This window comes from Pleurodeles waltl, chromosome 5 (genome assembly GCF_031143425.1).
Source record: "Pleurodeles waltl isolate 20211129_DDA chromosome 5, aPleWal1.hap1.20221129, whole genome shotgun sequence".
Classification (NCBI taxonomy): domain Eukaryota; kingdom Metazoa; phylum Chordata; class Amphibia; order Caudata; family Salamandridae; genus Pleurodeles; species Pleurodeles waltl.
The window spans coordinates 624,049,490-624,061,664 of NC_090444.1; the positions used below are offsets into that span (position 1 = coordinate 624,049,490).

The 12,175-nt window shown below is 48.0% G+C and overlaps 1 protein-coding gene across 1 annotated transcript in view; it reads right to left on the bottom strand.

Moving 5' to 3' along the window:
- ACTN2 (actinin alpha 2) overlaps positions 1–12,175 on the bottom strand; it is a 274,880-nt gene that overhangs the window by 44,881 nt on the left and 217,824 nt on the right. Inside the window, exons 13-14 of the mRNA XM_069234482.1 lie at positions 4,432–4,540; positions 1,610–1,750 (exon numbers count right to left, since the gene is read on the bottom strand). Coding sequence (XP_069090583.1) covers positions 1,610–1,750; positions 4,432–4,540 — 250 coding nt within the window. The remainder of the gene's footprint in view (positions 1–1,609; positions 1,751–4,431; positions 4,541–12,175) is intronic.

The following is a 12,175-nucleotide window of genomic DNA, read 5'->3' on the forward strand; positions in this document are numbered from 1 at the left end:
AAGTATGTCCCCAATGACAAATGTTCATAAACATGTATGCGGTTTCACAAAAACAATATGGACTTTGGTTACGTCTCCTGCCTTATCCTTCGACAAATGCAAAGATGAAAAAAGTTGATTTATAACTGAACATTTGAAAGTTTTGTTTTTTAATTGTGGAAGAATTTTTTTTTTTTTAAATCTGCAATTGTTTTCACAAATTTACCCAGTTTGAAACGTGCACTTTACTATCCGTTGAGACGAGAAGAAATGTTACATTTCTGTTTTGTTAGACACAAATGTTTCTTGGATTTTCTACTTGTTGTTAGATGATCACCTTTAACTGAAAAAGCATCACGGTTCGGGCCTTTGGTAGAAACTTTGCATCACCATTCAGAGGTGGTACTTGGCGGATGCCTTTCCTCATCTTACGGAAGCGCCATCCCTCCCCGGACTTATTGTCCACAAAAGCAAATATATGTCCACAACTCATTGTTCCTTTAGTCTGCGTTGTGAGTTCGTAGCCAACACCTCTTAGCTTCTCATACACTAGATTTGAGCACAGATATGTAAATTGAGTCTTTATAATGTCCTTCCCATGCCACTCGGCTCATACAGTGTCTACATAACCACGTAAACCAGGAACCGGTTAGCAAAAATATCTGCTGATAGGAATATCGAGCAATGAATATCGTTTACAGAAAGTTAACTCAGATGGGGCAATAATCTTGCACACGATGTTTAGGGCACAATATTTCTGTGAGTTGATAGTTTGGGTGCGATACCCTCCTACGAGATGCGCCTTGTTGCTATGTAAAGAGGATCTGCTAGGCATGTTCCTGTTACTCTGGAAAATACATAATGTTTTCTATTACTGAATTGGACCAGTTTTTTAGAGCTAAGTTCTAGGTGACGGCTGACTTGTATAAGCGGCACCTTTAAATTAAGACTCTAGGTGAGAGATGGGTATATGGGGTGAGAACTATTGCGATTGATGTATAGACCTTAAGAAAGGCACGAGGGCAGAGTGTGTAGATATGTTTGGGGCCTTTCTGTCGTAACATAAAATTATGGGGTCCCCTTCAGACCGTGAACAGAGCATCTGCCCCTAGTCTCCCATACCTCACAGATGATATTCATTGGCCTTGGATGGAATGGGGCATCTCTGAAGGGTTTGTGGGGGCCCTGAAAGTTTGAGGGCCACCCTGCACCCCAGCGGCTGTAGGGGCCCCCATTATGTCGCTGCTTTTGGTATGCTTGCTACGCACTGGAAATCTCAAAATGCATTCAAACTGTTTACAGCGCACAAAAATAAAGCAAAGACAGACCACAAATCCTTTGAAAAAATAATTCAACCTGTAAAACATAAGGAACCCACAGAATATGAGGGCAGACAGCTGGTCACTTTTTGTAATACAACGGTCCACAGAAATTAACAAGGTTTCTTCATGTCATGAAAAGGAGAAAAACTACAATGTTTTCAGAAAAAAACTCAAAACTCCCCTACTGTAAGGGACCCAGGACCTGCCAGTAGCCAATGAACATCAAACACGAGATTCGTCTAGGTTAAGCTCTGCAGTACCCTTTCATGGTTGGAGTTACAAAACGGCTGTGCTAAGGAGTTCATTACCTGGACTTCCTCTATGCTGTGAACAATAAACATGTCTTGTAAGTCCTCCATGGCACCTTCCATCCAGTTGTTGAAGGGGGCCGCCCTCTTGGCAAACTCCAGGTGGAGCTGGTCAATAGTTTCCAGCAGCTTCTCTGCCCTCTGAATAGAATGGAAACAGGCTCACTACAGTTCAACTCCACATTAGCAGGAATATAAGCATATAACATGTGCATCAAAATATACAGCAGTTTTACGTTGGTTAAGGTATAATAACAATTAGTGTGCTCGCAAATAACTGGTTGTCAGTCCTTCAGTGACAAATCTATGAATGATACCATATGTGAGATGAAGTTTTAACTATTTTACTAATCCACTTGTATTGTACTACTATTATTTTTTACTTTCAGTTACATCAGGGCCCAACTGGGAACCCAAAGCAGTCCTGGCAATTTTGTTGGACCCGCCCGGTCGAGGGGGTAGGGGGTGTAGGGGAGGGAGGGGGGCAAGTAATTGGTGAGACGAGGCACTGCTGCTTTTGTTCTTTTGTTACTGATGGCCAATATTGCAGCACTGTGGCAAAACCGGCCCCAATGACTAAAAACCGGCTTCCAATCTTCCAGCCCACTGGGAAAATGCCCTCTGCGGCCAGTCCGGCCCTGAGATAAATGCACTTGGTTGTTTTTGCATAATAATCATGTGATTATACTTTGATTGAAACTTGCACCTGCCCACGTTTCGTTCCTTACATGTTAGTTTTCCATTTATATTATCCTATATTAGGCAGCCTAACATTGTTCATTTTCTATTCTTTCTTTGCCTCAAATATGAGGAAGTTGTTGTGCTTTCTTAAGTCTGGCTGAAGATAGCTGTAGAAGTCGCTACCAGTGTTAATCATGAGTAAGAATATTACAGTTAATTCCGTATGCAGGCGAAGTTTTATGGGGTTTAATCATTTTTAGTCTTCTCAAAGTCCAATCCTTCTCAGAAGCGAGGACTATCTGTGACTCATAAAAGCTTTTATGAGGATCCAAAAGCCTAGACTGGTGGCATTTTAAGCGCCAGCCAGATGTTGTTAGCATAACCAGTACTCAGACGTCTGAAAGCCACAACTGAGGTGAAACTGTGGACAGTCTTTCTCACTCACAGGCCAGGTGAGAAAGGACTACTTTTCAATGGCATCTAGTCATGCAGTCATTACTGAGGAGCCGAGGGTGCCAAAGACCTGAAGTATTAAAAGCAAACATTAATTCAGAAAGCATGAGCACAGGATGGACTGAGATTTACTGCACTCTCCTAACACCTCTTTACCTCGTGACCGTTCATGCACAAAGCAGTCCATCCACATTTACTGAAGACAAAAAAAATAATGTTGGTATGTTTGATGGCCAATGAGCTCATGATATACAAACAGAGCTCGGGAGTCGACAGGTGTCCAAAGGATGAGATGGGATCAAGAGGAAGAGAGAGCAGATATGCTAGAAGGACTGGGAGTGCTTTCATTACACAACCCATTCTACCCTCTCAAAGGCACCTACAGTAGGTGTGGAAAGTAAAACCCCCACACCCTTTCCTTTCCCTCCTTTATCCCCTCATCACATAGTCAGCTGTGGAGATGGAGGGTTTTAATGAAAGTAAGCCCTGCCTTCACTGTGGTTACACGGTTGTAACATCTATTCTTTACACAAAACAGACTTCTTTAGATGACTGTCTACTCTAGACCCTCAGGAAGTCAAGAAGGAACTATACATTTGAAATTCCTCTTGTGCTTCGCAAACAATCATTAAGTGTCTATGAGACAAGCTGATGTGGACTTGTCTTGCAAAAGTATATTTCTAAATGTACCAAAATGACAGCACCTTAAGCGTTTCACTGTATGTGTCTTCTGTGACTAACACATTTGAGAACATAGTAGACTTCCAGCAAGTTCTGGTGAGCTGTTATCATTGTCAATAATCTTCTACAAGTCCTACCCACCCATTCATCTTAACATTATGCTTTGTGTAGCCCAGCATGTGGGACATTGGTGTTATATCAGAATATCGAGGAGTTAATATTACCCTGCAGAGATATTAACTATTGGATATATTTGATGTTCGTATATATAGACGCATGAAGATTTACTATTCTTAGCTGCAGAGCTGCTTACTGTGAAGTCCTACACATCTTCAAGGTAAGTATATGTATATGTTCAAGGGAGCTTGATGTGAAGCGCAGAATATTATACCTACACTTACCTACATATAATTTCCTTGATGATATATTGATACTTGATATTCTACTGTTGATATTCCTGTAGGACGGTATTGTGGTACTCGATATTCTGACATGCAACCAGCAGGGTTTTAGTGAGGACAACGTAACCAGCCTGAACAAAATGCTAAGCCTGCTAAAGAGTATGAGAACAATAATTCCATAAAGTGTTTGGTTGAGGAAACCTTAGCCCAGGGATGCTTACCAACTGGGAGAAGGCAGATTATAGCAAAATATGTTGTGCCCCCTATGAAATATTGGCAAGTGGGAGTGTCAAAAATATTAAATGAATAGCACTCACTGCTGGGACCAGTTGCAAGGGTAGTGGTGGTGCTTCAAAGGCCATTTTTAGAAGTGCAAGGAAAAATGCAAAGGGGTGAGGAGAAACCCTAATTAATGTGGGCTCAAATATTGTTGGTAGAGCAACATGCCTTAAGGTGGGCATATGTGCTGAATCATAGGAAAACTGAATTTTAGGCTGGAGGTCACAGACTGAAAGTTGTTGGTGAAAGTGATTTAGGAACCAAATGTAACTATCAACGAGGAAGGCAAGTATTTATTGTTAAGCTTCTTCTGGTAAACAGTTCTACCTCCAGTGATTCTCTCCTCTTCTGAGTCAACGTCCCAAGTCTGTCCCACTGATCACAGATTTTCTGGCACCTTTCATTGATTGTGGCAGCATCATGGTAGTCCAGTTCACTGGGGAAGAAAAGAGAAATGTTTCATGAAGAACACTTAATCAATAATTCTAGGGTGAGTAGGCCCACTGGACTGTATAATGTAAGGGAGTAACTTAAGACAACATCAACTCATGAAACCATCAATATTAAAACAACATAAACCAACAGAATCAATACCTGAAGGGCACTAACCCTATCCAAAAAATATTGATTAAAGTTTGTTGTCTAAGTCTGGCTGCGCAGTGGACTGATTGATGCTTCCGCCTGAGAAACCTATGTTTGACCTCATGGTCACAGATTTGAATCCGGGTGGGTCCAAACAGACAGACATCTTTTTTAAATCAATAAAATGAGCTGGGTAACAGTAAACATCAGTTAGCCTGCATCAATATAAATTACAAATATATCCACTATATTACAGAACATTTTGAAACATTTCTCATGTACAACCTCAGACGTTCCAATCCTACTACTGGACTTTACAAATCTTTCTAGTGTGGCCCCCACACCTTGTATTTTTTTTTTTTAAACAAATTTTATTGACAATGATCTGCAATAAACAGTGCAGCTATTTACGAGCGTGGTTGACTGTGGTGTTACATTTCTCCAGTCATCAATGCTTATAGCGACCCAATTCTATTAGGTACCATTGACATACCCAATACTAACCTCCTTGCTCGTTAATATCAGTGTTCATCTATCGCTATTTGCTTCTCTAATATTGATCGTTCAGCGACCAGTTTGAGTGTCAGGCTGATCTCGTTCGCTCGTCTGATGTATGGATATTCAGTCATTATTAGGGTCATAGTGCTGCTGTCAGTTGAGAAATTGCTTATCAGGTGAGATTATATGCCGCTCGGGCTGCATGCTGCTAATCCCCCCCCCCTCAGCTATCAACCTATGATAATGATATGGTCTGTCTGGTCATATTGGTCCTGCTCTGTCTTGCACGGCATGGGCGTTTTCCCGATTATTTTATTCTTTAGTATGCGCTGGGCACTGTGGCGGTCATTCCAACTGCGGCGGGCGGCGGTAGCCGCCCGCCATGCGGTTACCGCCGAATGATCGCCGCGGTGGCCATTCTGGCTTTCCCGCTGGGCCGGCGGGCGACCGCCAAAAGGCCGCCCGCCGGACCAGCAACGATGAAGCCGGCTCCGAATGGAGCCGGCGGAGTTGCTAGTGTGCAACGGGTGCAGTGGCACCCGTCACGATTTTCAGTGTCTGCTTTACACTGAAAATCATGCTGGGGCCATGTGAGGGGGCCCCTGCACTGCCTATGCCAGTGGCATGGGCAGTGCAGGGGCCCCCAGGGGCCCCACGACACCCGTTCCCGCCATCCTGTTCCTGGCGGTATTTACCGCCAGGACCAGGATGGCGGGAAGGGGGTCGTAATCCCCATGGCGGTGCTGCAAGCAGCGCCACCATGGCGGATTCCTTGGGCCAGAGGTAAACCGGCGGGAAATCGCCGGTTGCCCTTTTCTGACCGCGGCTTTACCGCCGCGGTCAGAATGGCCCAGGAAGCACCGCCAGCCTGTTGGCGGTGCTTCCGCGGTCCCCGGCCCTGGCGGTCATGGACCGCCAGGGTCGGAATGACCCCCTGTGTCTCCTAAGCTCTGTAGAGGTATCGGTTTTTGGGTATGTTGGACTATATGGGGGCGTTCCCACTCGGGTCTGAGTGCTCCTCCTGCAGCGCTATGACTATCTGATCCCAAGCCTCTTTCATCTCTGGGGACCCCTGCCCCTCCTTAGCTCCGTGTAGAGCACCGCTCCCTCACTTTCTGCCTATTTCCTGAGCTCTCTGTGCCAATCTCGTAGTCGTGGTCCCCCTGAGGCCTTCCAGTTTCTCATTATCTCCCTTTTGGCTAGGATAAACGTGAGGTCTTGGAATCTGCTAGTGGCCTTATTCTTGGGAGTGTGAGGAAACCAGTGGAGTATGCATCTAACTGGTGTGCGGGCAATCTTGGTCTCAATAACATTAGCCACCTCCCCTACCACCGCGTCCCAATAGGATTCCAGCCGGGAACAGGACCAAAGCATATGGAGAAGATCTGCCGCCACTATGTCGCAGCGGGGACATTTTGCCTCCTCACGCCAAAGTGATCTCGTAATCTGAGTGTGGTGAGGGAGGCCCTTTGGAGCACATAGAACTGTATGAGCTGAAATCGAGCGTTTCTGGAAACCCCGGGTGCTCTTTCTAGGATGCGTTCCCAGTCTGCGTCCGGTATCTGCATCCCTAAATCATGCTCCCATTTCTGTTTCACGTCTGTCAGGGGGATCTCCTCTTCTGCCCTAATCGCCCTATAAATTCTTGTGACTGCCTTATTCGTGCAGCCTGTTGTCAGTAAGTAATTGCTAAGGCCGTGTTGCGGGGTTTCAACAGCTCCCCTCGCCCAATGCCGTCCAACTGACCTGGTGAGCGCACGGTGCAGTAGGAAGTGACCCTGCGGGAGGTCATGTTCTTGGTGAAAATCTTCAAAGGGTAATAGATTGCCCTCCCTAAATACCTCCCCTATTCGCGTGACTCCTGTCTCTTCCCATATGAGTAGGCCTCCCCTCTCTCCCACTCCAGGCAGCCGGCGGAGCCAGGATAGTGGCATGTCAGGAGAGTACGGAGTGTGTAGTCCTGCCCTTCGAAGGGAGCGTCTCCAATATCTTTGGATAATAGAAGGCTCCAGAGGCATCGTCAGTCCTCTACCTGTGGTATTAAAAAGGATTCTAGCCAGCTCAGCAGCAGGGGGAGCCTCCAGGCCCTCCACATTTTCTCCAGCTCCTCTGTCCCCCACCCATCTCGCTAACCATTGCAGCTGTGCTGCTAGATAATAGGTCTCGAAATCGGGTATTGCCAGGCTGCCCCCGTGCGGGGTCTTTTTTAGTGTCGCCAGTGCAACTCTTCATCTGCCCCCCCAATAAATGCAATTATCGCCAAATCCAATTCTCTGAACATGGCATGCGGCACCCAGAGCGGTAATGCTGCAAAATAGTACAGCACTCGGGGTAACGCCACCATCTTTAGGAGGGAGACCCGTCCAGCCACCGACAACTGGAGCGATCCCCAAAAACCAAAGCTCGACCGCAGTGCCCCCATTGCCCTTCAAATGTTGCCATCTAGAATGTTCGGTTGGGAGTGAAATATTATCACCCCCAGGTAGGTGATGCATCGCAGTTCCCAAGTCACTCCATCCAGCTCTGTAAGCAGCTCAGTCCCCGCTACCATCGGGAATAGGAAAGACTTTTGCCAATTGACCCGTAACCCTGATATCTGTTTGAAGCGTGCTAGTAGTATCTGCGCCCCCTCTCCTTCCGGGCCAGTGTTTTGTAGAAATAAGAGGAGGTCATCGGCATAGAGAGCGATCACATGTCGCCGACCGTCCTTTTCCAGACCCCGATACCAGGCAGCGGTTCTGGCCTGTGTGGCTAGCGGCTCTATTGCCAGAGCGAACAGGAGGGGCGACAGCGGGTATCCCTGTCTGGTGCCCCTGCCAATTGGGTATTGTGTCGAGATAGATGTTCCCATCCTAACCCTAGCCTTGGGGTCTGTGTAGACCAACCGCGACCATTTAATAAAGCCTTCCACGAGGCCCATATGAGCTAGGACCGTGTATAGATATTCCCATTGCAGGCTATCAAATGCTTTTTCTATATCTATGGCAAGGACCATGGATCCTAGGTCCGTGGAGGCTGCTGATTCCATAAAGGACAGTAGCCGGAGAACATTCTGGGCAGTGCCCCTAGTAGGGATAAAGCCCGCCTGATCCGGGTGGACCAGCCTTGTCATGAATGGCAGTAATCTTGTTGCTAGTACTCGGCTCATTATTTTGTAATCTGTGTTAAGCATGGAAAGGGGCCTATATGCCCCTCCTTCATCAGGAGGTTTGCCTGGTTTGACCAGCGGTACTATTAATGCTTCTCCCGTCGAGTTCGGTAGATGTCCGTCGCTCGTGTTTCGTTATACAGCTTCGCCAGCCTAGGGGTAAGTGTCTGTGCGTAAGCTGCGTAGAACTCGATAGGCAGGCAATCCGTTCTGGGGGTCTTCGCGCGGGCTAGGCCCGCAATTGCAGTTCCGACCTCCGATTCCTCGATATCCCCGCCCAGGGTTTCCTGCTCCTCCTTGGTCAAGTAGCGGGTCGTCAGTGGCGATAAAAAATCTTGCATCTCCTCTTCCAGCCCTTGGGACATGCTAGTGTAGAGGGCAGAGTAATAGTTGCGGAAATACAAGTTGATGTCATCTTGACGATAGAGCTTTTCACCGCTTGGAGCAGTTATCTCCATTATTTGTGTCCCCCTCTTGGCGGGGTTAGCTATCCATGCCAGCATCGCCCCTGTTTTATCCCTGTCGGAATGGGCCCTTGCGGTGTACTGCCTATAATCAAAGTATCTTAGTGTTTCGGTATACTCCGCCACTCTCTCTCTGGCCGCTTGCTCTTCCTCACGCTGCTCCAGCTGATTCGGCGAGAGTTTCTCTAGCGATCTGAGTTCATTTTCTGCAGCCACAATATCCCTCAACAAGGACCCCCTAATGCCTATAGAAGCAGCCATGCAACGACCATGCACCACTACCTTCAATGCCTCCCAGAGTATCAGCGGCGAAGGGGCAGTGGGCTCGAGATCCTCAAAGTAGTTGGTTATGTGGCCCCTGATCTGCTCTCGGAAAGCGGGGTCCATCAGCGAATCGGGTTTGAGCTTCCAGGTGGGGATGCATGTGAGAGCTCAAGCCCATGCCAAGTGTATTAAGAGCGGGTTGTGATCAGAAACGGTTTTCCCCAAATATTCTATACTGCGCGCCTGTATGCTCACCCCTGGGGTGCATAGGAAGGTGTCTAGCCGCACATGAAGATCATGGGAAGCAGAATAATAGGAATACTCCCTAGTCCCCTGGTTCAAAGTTCTCCATATGTCTACCAGGTGCCATTCTGCCTGCCAGGCTGTGAATCTTCTAGCAAGCATATTAACCGGTGATTCCTTCAGCAGAGGGTGGGACCTGTCTATATCAGGGTTCGCGACACAATTGAACTCCCCCCCAATCAGTACCGAGTGCACCATGTGTGGTGCTAGTGTGGCTGTTAATTTATTGAGAAATGCACCCTGGTCTAAGTTAGGGGCGTAGACATTGACCAGTGTTATGTCTTGTCCACCCAATCGGCCAGCGACCAATACATATCGTCCGTCAGCGTCTATTAGCGTGTTAGTGACCTGGAGCGGAACCCCCGCCCTAATCCATATCAGGGTAAGTAGTGTAAACCAGCTGGCCCCTCCATCTCCTCCTTTGCAGAGCTGCACCCTCAGCGGCCGTCAAGTGGGTATCCTGCAACATAACTATGTGTGTCCCTCTTCTGCATCCCTCTAATATTCCAGGAGATTATCTTATATCCCTGCGGTTCAGCCATTGTAGGAGAATATTGTCCAACCCACCCCATACCACCGCTCTGCAACCAGGCGACCTAGACCAGTGCTTCTCTCGGAAACTGTCTTATCACAGGTAAAGCTGAAAACATTTCCCTCATTAAACAACCAGAACACCCTCAACTCCCGTTCCCCAGGACAGGAGGCGGAACATTTCACCATCCAAACTGTGTCAAACATGAGTTAATTCAAGGTGGGCAGGTAGGTAAGATCTCCCGAGCCAGCCAAGGAGTTGAGCCCTAGGCCCAGGGTTATTTTAAATACCTTACTGCATGCCTCTGGAGTCGTAGAAGTTGTGATTTTCGAGGTGTAAATATAAGTTCAAATTAAATTACGGGCCTGTAGCATGGAGTGCAGGAGCCGGGGCCGGCAGTCATGTAATGCAGTCTGATGTTCCTGGTGTCACTTCTGGAAGTTCCAGGCTTGTCGCATTCGATCCTGCCGATTCCGCATCGGAGTCCGATCCTCCGGTACCTCTCGTCGTTCCGGTCAAGCGTGGGCTGCCCCCCCTTGACTAAACGAGGCCACTGCCATCGCAGCTCGGGTTCTCTCTGCTTGAGCCTCCTCTTGCGTGGAGGCCACGGTACTTCGTCTATGGTCTTTTGTGTTCCGATGTCTGCTGCGGGGTCTGGGTTCCCAAGTACTCCTCTCACCGATGGGTCTCCTCGAGTCTCCAGCCAGTCTCTCGCTGTAAGGAAATGGTTCCCTGTTGCAGTTACCCCCACTTTTTGCCTGATACTGATGCTGACTTGACTGAGAAGTGTGCTGGGACCCTGCTAACCAGGCCCCAGCACCAGTGTTTCTTTCACCTAAAATGTACCATTGTTTCCACAATTGGCACACCCCTGGCACACAGATAAGTCCCTTGTAAAAGGTACCAGTGGTACCAAGGGCCCAGTGACCATGGAAGGTCCTTAAGGGCTGCAGCATATGTTGTGCCACCCTAAGGGTCCCCTCACCTAACACATGCACACTGCCACTGTAGATTGTGTGTGTTGGTGGGGAGAAAAAGGCAAAGTCGACATGGCATCCCCCTCAGGATGCCATGCCCACAAAATACTGCCTGTGGCATAGGCAAGACACCCCTCTAGCAGGCCTTAGAGCCCTAAGGCAGGGTGCACTATACCACAGGTGAGGGCATAGCTGCATGAGCAATATGCCCCTACAGTGTCAAAGTCTATTCTTAGACATTGTAAGTACAGTGTGGCCATATTAAGTATATGGTCTGGGAGTTTGTCAAAAACGAACTCCACAGCTCCATAATGGGTACACTGAATACTGGGAAGTTTGGTATCAAACTTCTCAGAATAATAAACCCACACTGATGGCAGTGTTTGATTTATTAAAAAATGCACACAGAGGGCATCTTAAAGATGCCCCCTGTATTTTACCCAATCCTTCAGTGCAGGACTGACTGGACTGTGCCAGCCTGCTGCTGAGAGATGAGTTTCTGACCCCCTGGGGTGAGAGCCTTTGTTCTCTCTGAGAACAGAAACAAAAGCCTGCTCTGGGTGGAGGTGCTTAACACCTCCCCCCTGCAGGAACTGTAACACCTAGCAGTGAGCCTCAAAGGCTCAGGCTTCATGTTACAATGCCCCAGGGCACTCCAGCTAGTGGAGATGCCCGCCCCTGGACACAGCCCCCACTTTTGGCGGCAAGTCCAGGGGAGATAATGAGAAAAACAAGTAGGAGTCACCCACCAGTCAGGACAGCCCCTAAGGTGTCCTGAGCTGAGGTGACCCCTGCCTTTAGAAATCCTCCATCTTGATTTTGGAGGATTCCCCCAATAGGATTCGGAATGTGCCCCCCTCCCCACAGGGAGGAGGCACAAAGAGGGAGTAGCCACCCTCAAGGACAGTAGCCATTGGCTACTGCCCTCCCAGACCTAAACACACCCCTAAATTCAGTATTTAGAGGCACCCCAGATCCCTGTAAATCAGATTCCTGCAACCTAAAGAAGAAGAAGGACTGCTGACCTGAAGCCCTGCAGTGAAGACGGAGACAACAACTGATTCGGCCCCAGCCCCACCGGCCTGTCTCCCTACTTCGACGAAAACTGCAACAGCGAAGCATCCAACAGGGACCAGCGACCTCTGAAGCCTCAGAGGACTGCCCTGCATCCAAAGGACCAAGAAACTCCTGAGAACAGCGGCCATGTTCAACAAACTGCAACTTTCTGCAACAAAGAAGTAACTTTAAAGACTCCACGTTTCCCGCCGGAAGCGTGAGATATTCCACTCTGCACCCGACGCCC